The sequence below is a fragment of the Leopardus geoffroyi genome, chromosome C3, assembly GCF_018350155.1.
Source record: "Leopardus geoffroyi isolate Oge1 chromosome C3, O.geoffroyi_Oge1_pat1.0, whole genome shotgun sequence".
NCBI classification, from domain to species: Eukaryota; Metazoa; Chordata; class Mammalia; order Carnivora; family Felidae; genus Leopardus; species Leopardus geoffroyi.
Genome location: NC_059338.1, coordinates 50,896,910 through 50,910,656, shown reverse-complemented (window position 1 = coordinate 50,910,656; position 13,747 = coordinate 50,896,910). Strand labels below are relative to the sequence as shown.

At 42.7% G+C, this 13,747-nt stretch overlaps 1 protein-coding gene across 3 annotated transcripts in view; it reads left to right on the top strand.

Moving 5' to 3' along the window:
• PAPPA2 (pappalysin 2) overlaps nt 1–13,747 on the top strand; it is a 274,955-nt gene that overhangs the window by 159,934 nt on the left and 101,274 nt on the right. For all 3 annotated transcript variants that reach the window (XM_045452816.1, XM_045452817.1, XM_045452815.1), the window contains exons 13-14: nt 7,943–8,078; nt 8,277–8,493. In XM_045452816.1, the coding sequence (XP_045308772.1) occupies nt 7,943–8,078; nt 8,277–8,493 (353 nt within the window). The remainder of the gene's footprint in view (nt 1–7,942; nt 8,079–8,276; nt 8,494–13,747) is intronic.

Sequence of the window (13,747 nt, the reverse complement as noted above, 5' to 3'; positions counted from 1 at the left end):
CTCTCTCTCTTTCTCTCTCCCTCTCTCTCCCTCCATCCCTCCCCCCACCCCATGTCTCTGTCTCAAAATAAATAAATAAACTTTTAAACTGAGGTGTTTGGACTAGATGATTCCTTCCAGTCTGTATTTTTTTTTATTTTTATTTTTTCAATATATGAAGTTTATTGTCAAATTGGTTTCCATACAACACCCAGTGCTCATCCCAAAAGGTGCCCTCCTCAATACCCCTCAGCCACCCTCCCCCCCCTCCCACCCCCCGTCCACCCTCAGTTTGTTCTCAGTTTTTAAGAGTTTCTTATGCTTTGGCTCTCTTCCACTCTATTTTCATTTAAGCTTGATGGTGAACTTAAAAAAGAAAGAGATAATAAATACGAATAACATAACACAATTTTCATTTCCACCAGAGACTAGACTGGTGCACTGAAAGAGGAACTTCATTTCCCAGTGGCTCAACAGTTTCTCCCCAGAAGGAAAAGCACCCATTTTCCACTTTCCTGTCTGATTGCTACTTCTGTAACTTTTCATTGATTTGACACGGAAGCTTTTTCACACCCTTGACGCAACATCTTATCCGACTCTAAGTGACATGAGTAATTGGGATGGCGATCTTTCTCAACGGGGTGTGGGGAGGCTTGCCTGGCTCTGGAGTGTGCTCCTTCGTTCCCTCACTTACACATTCTTGTTCCCAAGAGAAGCTTCTCCATATGCATTCCATAACGCCTTCCCTCATTCTCAGTTTGTCTTGTGTGGAGTGTCCCCAGGATTCTGAGGCGAAGATTTGATGCAAGTTTACCGAGAACTTTTCCTAAGATCAACACTTGTTGGGGGAGTGAAAGAACTAGAAAGTAGTGAGAGAGGAGGGCTGTGAGACGGCCATGTGACAGCGTCGGCATCCCACACGGAGCTGGATGGCCCTCAGAGTTCTCCTACCCGTACACCACTCACTCCTCCCAAAAGGCCACTGGATGTGGGTTTCTTCCCTCTCCAGCCTCCCCAGAAGAGTGCCATGAGCTTGTGGGGTCGCTCTTCCTTGGAGGGCAGTTTCCAGGAGGAGACTTTGCTGTGGGTTGAGTGCTCGGTCATGAAGGAGGTGGTCTCACAGTATCTCCCAGATTTCACAGTGGACCCCCACACCGCAATATCCGCCACAGATTTGGTTTCCCTCTTTCTGAGCCCCCTTCTGAGTTGCACGGGCTCTTCTAACACAGAGTCTCTGCAGACTTAGCCCTGGTGTCTAAAATCACAGATGAGGAAATGCTGTTAGAAGGAAGTGAGACAACCAGCTGATTCTGATCTGAGTCCTTCCATTGACTTGCCGAGTCACACATTTCCAAATGTCTCCCCCTGGATGGTGGGGGGTCATAATGGTGCTCCCTCTTCATTTCCCAAAATGACAACTTGACTTCACTCTTCCAAAAAGAGAATCACATAAGCCCATGGTGTTTATAGCCATACTTGTACTATGAAGGAATATAACATAGGATATCAGCTGAGTTTTGACCAAAGCAAGGGAGACAGGCTTGGATGTGGGAAGGAAGTCAAACCAGGTTCAAAACTGTTTCCCATTCTGACTCACATCGTCACATGGAGACTACTGAGACAGGTCAGTGGCAAGATGCTAGTTGCCTCACAGCCTCCCTTCCTCTGTTAGATTTGGATGTCAGGTAAGATCCCCTGAAACTGTGAGAATTAATCTCTCTGCCCTGTCAAATTTCTTAAGTCTACAAAGGTAGCAATATTATTAGGGTGGGCCATATGAAATTGCCAACATTTGATAATTTTTCATCTACAAAAAAGGCATATGGTTCAACCAATAGTGCAAGCACTTTTTATCTATTTATTAAAAAAAATTTTATAGGGGTGCCCGGGTGGCTCAGTCGGTTGAGCGACCGACTTTGGCTCGGATCATGATCTCACAGCTTGTGGGTTCGAGTCCCACATTGGGCTCTGTGCTGATGGCTCGGAGCCTGGAGCCAGCTTTGAATTCTGTATCTCCCTCTCTTTCTGCCCGTAACCCACTCACATTCTGTCTCTGTCTCTCTCAAAAATAAACATTTAAAAAAATTTTTTTTAATTTATAATGTTTATTTATTTTTGAGAGACAGAGAGAGAGAGAGGAGAGAAGGAGTGTGGGTGGGGAGGGGAAGAGAGAGAGGGAGACACAGAATCTGAAGTAGACTCCAGGCTATGAGCCATCAGCACAGAGCCTGATGCGGGGATTGAACCCATGAACCGTGAGATCATGACCTGAGCCTAAGTTGGACGCTTAACCAACTGAGCCACCCAGGCACACCAATAGTGCAATCATTCTTAATATGATTTCTGTTGACCCCTAATTGGACTACAAATAGCTTTTAAAGGGTTCTCGTAGCTTTCAGAAATTGTGGGAATTTCCCAAATTGTGGGAAACTTTTATGCCTAAGTGTTTGTGTGACTTCGTTTTGGGGGAAAATGATGTTTTCCCCACTTTTGTTGACGAGTGTCAACAAATTTTATTACAAGTTTGTGACTTCCTGCTCACCCCAAATTAAGAAGCATTGGGTAGTCAAAAGAATACAGAACTTGAAGGTAGGGAAACCCGAATTCCTACCTCTCTAGACTTTAGCTAGAGGAAATCACTTAACCTCCTCAAAGCCTACTTTCCACTTCTATGATATGACTTTTTGTATACTGGGGATATTATAGTACAAAAATCTCCAATAGGAATAAAAACCCAAGGAACTTTATGGAGGCTCCAGCAAAGCATGTGAGCATACTTGGCGCGCTGTAAAGTGCTATACAAAGAGAATGTAGTGTCCTGTTCAAGGGCCTCCCCTGTCTCTCTGGAATCAGGATGTGCCATAGAGGAGTGAAGAGGAGAGGCACAGAAAAAATAACAACCCAGTAACTAACCAAAAGCATTTAAAAACCTCAGCGAAGATTCTTTTCAAGTTTGTGGTATAGTTTCAGGGTCTGCTATCCAGTGACCACCACAAAGGATGACCTGGAAGTCGAAATGCTTGGCTTGGGAGTATTACTGAGTGTGTCTGTACCCAGTAGGCAGACTGAAGAGGGGTTTCTTAAGCCCAAACAGTTCTTCACTACGGAACATTCTTTCAATCTTACCCTTCACCAGTGGCCAGAAGTTAGATCCAGTAGTTAATGTGAAGGCTTTGGATGAAAAAGCCATTGAGTGTGGTGGACTGGTTTTCCATGTCTGTATGCGAGTCAGTATCTGTCTGTCTGTCTCTCCAATCTGTTTCTCTAGTTCAGAGTATTTTGCAATGGATTCACTGAGCTCATTTCACTGGCAGTCCCTCTATCTTGAACACCATTCCTTCAGTCCTGAGAATCCCTTGCTTTTCTAAAAGATTCTGCCTCCTTTCTGACATCCAGCTCTAGTTTTTCTTTATAAGAGCAAAGTTCAAATTAATCTCATATTGCTAATGTAATACAAGAATGCAATCTCCTTGCTAAAATGAATAATACAGTATTACGGATGAAGCTAATAATCCCCTTGACCTCTTAGCGTCTTGGATTTTTCTCTTGGGGTGTGCCTGGTGCTCATTTTAGATCTGGAGAGTTCTCCAGGAGGTGAACTATCTGGTACCCTTTATCCTGAAGGGGAAGCTGTTCACATAATGCATTTGGTGGTGATTAAAGAAGTGTCACACCATAGTGGCAAAAGTGGCACAGGGGTAGAACAAGTAGAACTTCACGTTGCCCACGTACCTGTTCCAGCCGATACCTAGCTTTTACATCTAGTAACATAAAACTCATTATGTATTTTGTATACAGTGAAAATAGTGTGGACTATAATACTATATTAAAATAACTGTGATTTAGCTGTGGGAAAAGCAACTTTTAAAAATATCTTTGGGGCGCCTGGGTGGCTCAGTTGGCTGGGCAGCTGACTTCGGCTCAGGTCACAATCACACAACTCGTGAGTGAGTTCGAGCCCCATGTTGGGCTCTGTGCTGACAGCTCAGAGCCCGGATCCTACTTCAGATTCTGTGTCTCCCTCTCTTTCTGCCTCTTCCCCCCTCACGCTCTGTTTCTCTCTCTCTCTCAAAAACAAATAAACATTAAATTTTTTTTTAAATATCATCTTTGATGCTTAACATCACTCATCATCAAGGAGAGGCAAATCAAAAACACAATAAGGTATCACTTTATGCTTGTCAGAATGGCTAGAGTCAAAAAGACAAATAACAAGTATTGGCGACGATGTGGAGAAAAAGGAAACCTCGTACACTCTCGGTGGGAATGCAAGTTGATGCAGCCACTGTGGAAAACAGTATGGAGGTCCCTCAAAAAATTAAAAACAGAAACATCATACAATCCAGTAATTCCACTAATGGGTATTTTCTCAAAGAAAATACTAATTTGAAAAGATATATGCACCCCTATGTTCATTGCAGCATTATTTAAAATAGCCAAGATATGGAAGCATCCCAAGTGTCCATGGATAGATGAATGGATAAAGAAGATGTGGCATATAAATACAATGGAATATATCTCAGCCATAAAAAAGAATGAGATCTTGCCTTTGCAACAACATGGGCGGACCTAATGGGTTTAATGCTAGGGGAAATAAGCCAGTCAGAGAAAGACAAATACCATATGTGGAATTTAAGAAATTCCACAAAATAAATAAAGAAGCAAAGGAAAAAAGGAGGGAAACTAAAAAACCAGACTCTTCAATACAGAGAACAAACAGGTGGCTGCCAGAGGGGTGGTGGGTGGATGGGTGAAGATAAAGGGGATTAAGAGGCATAAACTTCCAGTTACAAAACAAATAAGTCACAGCGATGAAAAGTACAGCATAGGGAATATAGTCAATAAGATTGTGAAAATGTCGTTTGGTGACAGATAATGACTAATCTCTTGTGAGCACTGAGTAATGGGTGGCGTTGTTCAATCGTGTGTTGTATGTTTGAAACTAATGTAACACTGTATGTTAAGTATACTTCAATGAAAGTCATCATCTTTAAGTAAGGAATACGCCTTTACTATTCTAATTATACTGTCAATTTTAGAAGTTTCTTTGTCTACATGTGTACACAGCAAAGTAGGTTTTTGATAAACACATATTGAACTGAATTTTTGAAAAGTCTATTGAAAGAGTTTTATTTATATATATATATATATATATATATATATATATATATATATATGATGTATTTTTCATGGATTCCATTTATAGAGATATACTCTGTATCAAAAGCCTTGGATATCACCAGTGTCTATAGAAGTAGAACCTGGAATACCAACTCACATTTCTACGTGTGCCAGTTTAAAATAGCATATGTGAAATTTTTCAGCCGGCAGATGCTGGAAAAGCAGAATTCCCCGTGCACCAAAATATATAGGTGTATGTTTAATTTTGAAATTTTATTCTTTACTCTCATCTTTCTGAAGTACCAACAAAATAAAACACACTTCTCTTTGGAAATAAGAATTATTTCATGAATTAATTTATGAACATTGAGTTTTTAACTAGAGGAGAGCCATGGTCTAACCCTTATAATAGCCTCACGAGACAGGTAGTAAGTCTGTGTTTGGGATGTGCCAAAGAGGAACTTTAGGCTCAGAGGGGAGGGATGGACTGCTCGGATTTCACCAGCTAGTGAGGATGGAGCTAAGAGGCACTGAAGTTTCTGCCTGGCACCCCTCTCTCCAGAATGGTGAACTTACTTGGGTCTTTTCATCCTGGCTCAGGTTGGTGGGTATGCGCATATGTGTACATTCAAGCCAGTCTCTGCTTTAGAGGCTCCGATGGTTGTAGGAGAGTTCATACTTTCTTCACGTCTAGTGGCTGCTGTGGGGCATATTCGGTATTCAGATGAAAACAAAGTGCGGTTACCTCTCCTGTGTCACTGGGAGAGGAAATGCCTCAGATTCAGTGTCTTGTACTCCGATCAAACCCTTGTCTCTTTTTGCTTTGTGTATCCCAACATTCCTGTGCCTGTGTCTCCTTTGTAAGTCTTACCTGTGGTTTCCTACTTAAGCCATGGCCTAGAAATCCTGGCATAGCCCTTCCCACAAATCACAGCACAGAGACACTGCCACCAGGAGCAGGCTGTACGGTTCAAAGTGATTTGGTTCAAAGACCCTTAGAGCAAGGAGGCACATTGCCAGGAGATGCAAAATGAGTTGGAGGTTTTTGGGCATGGGCCCTCAGGACAGAGAAATCCACACCATGAGACCTGCCCCACCTAATTAGTTTCAGGTGGGTGGTGTCTATTTTGGGGCCCAACAGAAGGTGGGAAGACTGAGCGCCCCTGTTCCTTCTTGAACCCACCCCACTCTTCCAGTCTGAGGCCTACAGAGGTAAAGCCACCACGTACTTGTTTGGACTCCGTCTGTTCCTGGCTCAGGAAACAACCCAGAACTTTTTTCCAGTACTCAGGTCTCTTTTGTGGTGTAGGAAAAGGAAGAGGTTGTGGGAGTTCCCAAGGGACTTTGATGTCCTTTGCCTCTGAAGTTGAGGGCTTTGCGTTAGGCTCTTGGTTACCTTATGGTATGTTTCATGTCTCGCCCTCATCCAGCCAGGGACAAAGGGCCTCGTATTGCAAGCTCTAACCTATGGGTCTGGATGTTTCTTAAGTTATAAAGGAATATTTATTACTTCAAAGAGGGGAAATGAGAAGGGGGAAAAGACACTGTAAAAAGAGAGTGTGGCTGGTCTTTGCCTCAAAGGAGGAGAGGAAGAAGGGAGAGCTGTGTTGCACTGACCACTGCAAATCATAAAATCACCCTAATTGAGCCAGCAGTGCAAACGGACACTCTATAAACACACCAGCAAGACTCAGGAAAAATCAGCCTGCACACAAGGAAGAATTCTTGGTAAAATGGAAAACATGTTTTACTCTCCTCCTCCCCATTTTTAGAAGAGATAGGTCCCCACCAGTGGATACACCTTGCTTTTACCCTGAGGACAGTCGTCCTGGAGCTTCATTGCCCTTGGAACCAGATAAAAAGCTACAGAAATGCACACAGAACACTGTAAGGTCCAGCACCAGAATCTAGTGATGTAGACATCATGGAATACCAGGCAAGGTAGGGATTTACGATCAATAGAAATTCAGCATAATATTGAGCTAAAGGACATAAAGCAACACTAGAATTGCTGCATCAAATAATTTCAACGTGGAAAATAAGCCCTCCAGGTCATTCCCCGAACTCTAAGGTGTTTTCTTTTTTGATTAAAGGATTTTCGCAGACGAAACTCCCATAGTTTACTTTGGAAGACAGTTATATTGTTAATCAGCCTAACCATCTAGGAATATTCTTTGTAAATAACTGAATATCCGAGGCCTTGGTGTTGGCTTATTTTTCAGCCATGGGTAGAGTTGGGCATATACGCTTGGGGCACCAGCAAAACTTCGTCAGAACAAACGGTTCGTCAGCTTCTAGTCTCAGAAACCATAGACTCCACAGTAGCCTCTAATGTCATATAGTTCGCGTGCTAAGTGAGACGTTCGGATAAGAAGTTCAGGGGGAAGACAGGGTGATGGGGAAGGAAGAACTATGTTTGGAGCTAGGCCAGTTCACAGCAATATGTTAGCTTGGTGAGTCTTGTCCACTTCTCCCACTTTGGAGATGTGGTATTGGCTCGCTGTACAGTGATTTATTGTCTCCAGCAATGGTCCCTTTCAGTGATCTTTTTGAGAAATTTAAAGAAAGACGGGCCCAAGTGAAAAAGGAACAGTTGAAGTCAAAAATCTCAGAAAAAGATGGCAAGTTCAGTAGCCGCAAGTTAATCTTTTTTCATCTAATGTTGATTTTTGGTGTGAACCTGGATATCTTTCTGTGCCTACTCCGTATTTTTCTCATAGGTAAAGGAGAAGGGAGCTCTTGCTTTATAAACGGTGAACTGAGGAAATGTAAAAGTAATGTGACACATTCCTCGATACCCCTCTGGAAATAATGGCTTATACCTATGTGTGCTTATGCCTAGGTGTGTTTCAGTAGACCAGGAGTGGCCACGACAATTTTCATTTTCTTGACATCTGATGGCCCGGTACTTGGAGAACATCGGCGGCCAACAGTGACTGTTCACCTGACTGATGTCAGTGGGAACAACCACTCTCTTGGTGAGTCTGGCAATGGTCCCTTTAGGGCTGCTAGGGGATAAGCCAGTAGACCCTGGAGTCAACTAGGCTTCCGTCCCTTACATTGTCCGGGACCCTGCCTGGAGTACACAGCTATCAAGAAGATAAAAATGAATGCTAGATATGGAAACACAGTGCCGTATGGGTGGCTACAATATCATTCATCTTATTTCTCTTCAGGAACCTATGAACTGTCATGCCAGCATAACCCGCTGGTTATCAATGTGAGCCATCACCCGAATGTCCTCTCCCACCGTACCTCCTCAGTGCTGCTGAATTTCTCATCCCCATTGGTGGGCATCTCAGCGGTGGCTCTAAGGACATCCTCCCACATAAGTTCATCAACTCTCAATAACTGCATCCCAGAGCACGAGGGACAAAATCATCAGGGACAGAGGTACAAAGTCCCCTTTCTTCCTTTTTGTCTTTCTTTTTCTTGTGGCTGTGAAATACTACTATCATTATCATACATATGATTTTGTTTTCAGTGGGTGCTCGATCACTAAAAAGTGGGTCTAAAAACTACTAAAAACACATAAGAAACAAGTAAAGAACAATTTATGGAAGGCACACTTGGTTTTCGCATTTTGCTCTTCTTTTCTTAGCTGAGCATAATTTTTTATGTAAATATTTAACATCTTTACAAGGTCTTAAAATCTTTTTTACATATAAAACCGCTGCCTTCACATCAACATTGTTGTATAAACTGCCAAAAATTTTCTGCCAAAAACTCAATGTTCCCTAAGCAATGTATATTTTTCCATTTGTTCCCACCTGGACAGTGTATGCAGCAAGTTGAACAATTAGTTTTCAAGGCATGTAATATAATCAATTAGAGTTACATATGGAAATCAGGACTATGTTATCTGCATGGGTCTTTCTGTGGACATCTGTGATGGTCATCATTTACAAGAGGTTTCCTGAACTCTCTGCCTCAGCTAGCAGAGGGACTATACTTTTATAATGTTGGTGCGCCCAAGGGTGGCCCGAAGGTGGGAGAGAGCATGCCAGACAATAATCTGTGCTGCAGTTGGGCTGGATTCATTCTATGAGTGGTCTCATCAGTTGAGTGGGACTCTAGGTAATAGAGCTCATTCCCTCAAGGAGTCAGGTGATTGGGATCCTAGTCACAAAAGCTGGGGTTCCAGGCAATGCTCCATCACCAAGCAGGAGCTCTGATACTACTGTGCCCCACCTAGGTATACCAGAAACCCAGCTTTGATTAGGGAATAGCAGTAGACATTAGTGTGTAATATACCAGTTATCTTTTGCTATTTAGCACATCATAGTAAAATTTAGTGGTCTATCACAGTTTCTAGTGGGAGGAATTTGGATGCGACTTCGTTGAGTGCCTCTGGCTTAGAGTCCTTTACGAGTTTGCCATCAAGCTGTTGGCCAAAGATACAGTAACCTAAAGCCCAAGAGGAGCTGGAGATTTCACTTCCAGGCTCGCTCATGTGGTGATTGGCAGGCCTCAGAAGATCTGCATCCAAGCACAGTCACATAGGCACTAGCGGTAGGCATGCTCCCATAGGTGTGGCTCAGTTCCTTACCACGTGGGCTTCCTCATAAGCTGCCAGAGTATACTCTGACACAACAACTAATGATCCGAGAGAGAAAGCGGCCATGGGGGATGAGTACATAGGAGACCACCCCAAAGGGAAGCCAGAGTCTTTTTATAACATAATGGTGGAAGTGAAAATCCATTCCTTCTGGCATATTCTTTTTATTAGATGTGAGTCAGTAAGTCCAGCCTGTACTCAGGGGAAGGCTTTGCATCATCAGGGCATGAATCACTAGGGGCCATCTTAGAGGCCATCTACCACGTCCAGTAATGGTGGCTTATGTTAATTGAATACTAACTGTGTGTGCAGGTATTGTTGTAAATGCTAGAAAGAGAGAAGCAATAGGGTTAGAGTCTGGATGACGGACATTGTGACGTTAGCTCATGTGCAACTCTTAAGTAGTCTCATTGAGCAAACGTCTTCACATATTAGCACAGGAATACAGACTATTAAAATACCGTTGTTTACCAGAATTCTTGCCTCTCTCCTATGTGTTTTCAAAGTATCTCCTCTATTGGCTCTACTTCTGACCTCAAGCCATACATAATTTCTTTCAGGTCCCTGAAACATGTGTTCTTGAGGAGCTTCATGCGTTTGCACATTATGTTCCCTACTTTCTTGAATGCCTTCCAGCCCTTCTTCTCTTCAACTCATACTTCATCGTCAGGATTCACCTTCTTCTGTGCAATCTTGGCAGATTCCTTGCCTGTCTCCGTAGGGCATTGTACACAACCCACTCTCTACCGAAACAGCTCTCACGTTGGGTGGTGACTATTTATTTACTTGTTCTTTTCCACTAAGCTCCGAGCTCTCTCTAGTGGAAATTCCATGTGGTGTCTTTTGGCACCTAGCAGAGAGCCCGGCACATAGTAGGTATCAGAAACTGCGTTGAATGATAGTAACAGATTTTATCTCTAAATGCTGTATGGTACAGAACTGAACGAGCAAACCAAAAAAAGTGGTAGAAGTCATAGCCTCTCTAGACTCAAGGGACAAGAATTTCCCTCACCATCATGGCTGTGAAGTTCTGACAAAGAAGTTGATTAATTGTGATCACTGCTGCTAGTTCACTTATTTTCATTTGGCACTGTGGGGAAAAACAAGTTTTATATGCATGCATGCAAACCAGTAGAAATAGGATATGATTCTCCAGTTTACACAGAGTGTATCTGGAATGCAGAAGCATTTCCAAACCACATGTGACTGACAGGAGCCATGCAAATTGGCTTTCCCTCCTAGCCAGCAAATCAGTGCAACATAGTAAATTTTGATATGCAGGGAACCTGAAAGATTTCATATATTTTCTTTGTGAACAGATTTAAAATCCTAATCTCTGTATATACTCTCAAAGAATAGGAGTATTTTTGTTTCTTTATATCAATCCTGACTATAGATGTGGATAGATCATAATATGAAACCCTCAAATTCTGGGCATAGTGAGAGGGATTCCTGGCTACTTCATTCTTACCCCTTATGACCTGAATTCCATTAATACTAAAATGGGCAAGGGAGAGCTGACAGATGCCTGGCAGTAGAGGATGTGTTGTCCATTTCGTATTTAACCATTAATGACCAGTGGCCTCTCCCTCCTATAGTTCTGCATCCTTAAACCAGCCTGACTGCCCCACAGAATCTCAGCTGAAGGCAAATAAACTTGTCTGGCACTCCAGTGATCTTCATGATTCTCACCTTGGACCCTTTAGCTTTGATCTGTCTCTTCATCTTGTTTCTTGTTTCGCTGTGATGGCTTCCCAATTTATGACCCTTTGGGCTTAGTCTACTGGTAATGAACCATTAGTCTTGAAAACCAAGTTTAGTATTCTTGGTTTTGGCCACTGTGCTCCCTAAGAGCTCAATTCACTCCTACTCTCTGGCTGTTTCTAGCTCTGGTCACTTTAGGGAGAGGTCCTGCGTAACCTGCCACAGCATCCCATGAGTTGGAGAATCAGGCAGACCCCCCAACCATCCCAAGATCGGGTTGATGGCTTTAGGGAATGGGAACCACTTTTGTGATTAATGCATTGGGAATTGGAGTGTGCCTGCCCCAGATATAATCCAGGCACTAATAGGTTACTTGGCCTGAATGAGTGGATTTGCTTCCAGAAATCTGGACTCTAATTTAATCAGGACTCTTGCTATCTACTTTGGAAATTCACATAATCAATTCTAGAAGAATTTACAGATAGACAAGAATTGCTGATGGGTGTGTGTTTTCTCCTACAACAGAATTTTATTCTTCCAGTTACATGAACAAAATATAATGGAAACGTTGATTGTAACTTCTCTGCCCCTGCAGATGGCAGTAGATTCGTCAGATCCCCCAGTGTTGAATCTTCTGAAGATGACCTTGGTCTTCTTCTCCAGGGCCTGGCTGATTACAATGGTTGAAACTTCTGACCGCTCCTCTCTTTGCAACATGTGCACTTTCCCTCTTAATTGATTTTTCCATCTACCTTCTCTATAAAAGGTTGCAGTGTAATCTCCCAAATAACTGTGCTTCCCTAACTTTTCCTTGTATTTCAAGCAGTTCTGGATTTTTTATAATTTGATGTTACAGAATTCTGTGCATAGCTGCTTGTGACTCTTTTATCTTTATTAAGATCATACCTTGTGCCAACCCTTTGGCCCCATTAAATGCCTTTGGCTTTGTATTCTACTTTGTCTGGAATTTAAATTTCCATTCCTGCTTTCCATTTGTTTATATTTATTTGATAAATATTGGCATTTCTTTTATTTTTAACATTTCTCTGTCTTCACTGCCAATGAGCCCGGGGCGGATTGTTGCATGGCAGTTTATTCTGAAAATTTATTTCATGGTCCCCAAGCCTCTAGAAGCCTTAGGACCCTGCAGTGTTTTTACCTTTGGAACATTTATCTTCTGGGATTCCATGGCCTTTGCCAGTGGCTCTCCCTCAACCCCCACTCTCTCCCATCTCACTGGACCAAGACCCTTATCCTTCCTGACCTGATGTCTTGAAGTCAGGAAAGGCTGATGAGGACCGATGGATAAAGAACAGATTTATGACCCCTGAAAAGCAGTGCCCAGTTTTCCAGTCTCAAGAGAAGCCAGAGAATGAAGAAAGAATGACCCTTTCCCTCTCTTCTTTTAGTATGGCTCTATTCCTTATTTGCTTTTTTTTAGGGAAAAAAAATGCATGCTTTGGCTTCCAATGATGTTTCTCAATTCAACTCCAATACATTTTGGAATCAGGAGGGAATCCACACAGATTCCAGCTGTCAGTCTGGGTTTTTGATATTGATAAGAGTTTTCATATTTTTTTCTGTATTGTCGGAATTTAAGTGGGAAGCCGGGAAAAATGACCTCATAGCATTCTTGTGAGATTAACCAGGAATGATCCATGCGGAGTCTGTCGCACCACGTAGCCCCAGGCAGGAGCACCGCCCATGGTGGCTTCTACACCACTTCTCATCTTTGTTTGTCTCCATTCTTCCTTCTACAAGGTGTGCCGCTAGCACTTTGTTGCTTCCCAGCTCTAAATCCACTCGCAGCGTGTGAATGTGTAATGCTAGAACAGGATTTCATTAATATTTATCCTTTGTTGGCTAATGCCACGTTCAGTTTTGTCAGGAGAGGGTTATGGAGAGACAGTGCAGGAGGAAGGGCTTGGCTTCCTGCTTTCAGTGCGTGTTCTTCTCTTTTGCTGCTATGACATGACATGTGGTGTAGAGAACAGCTTCCATCAAGTATCGCAGCCACTTGGGCTCCCAGGGTACTTTTTTTCCGGTTGGCTCTTCATCACCCTTGACCAAAGGTAATGCTTGTTAAGTATCCTACTGTGTATTATGGATTGCCAGCCTCCCATTTCTCATTGATAAGGAGCTTCACATACTCAAGTCCATAGGTACAACCAAACCGATCCCCAAATCCTACCTTTGTGAATCTATCTCCTGGTACCATTTATAGTTCCATTGTATGCCAGTCAGGGTCCAGTCAGGACATAGTAATTAGAATAGGGGAAGTTTAATATAAATAATTATTAACTACAAAGGATTAGCTACTTGGGGGTAAAGAGGTCCCTAATGACTAGAAGAATGGTGGTAAAGGAAGCAACTATTCCATTTAGG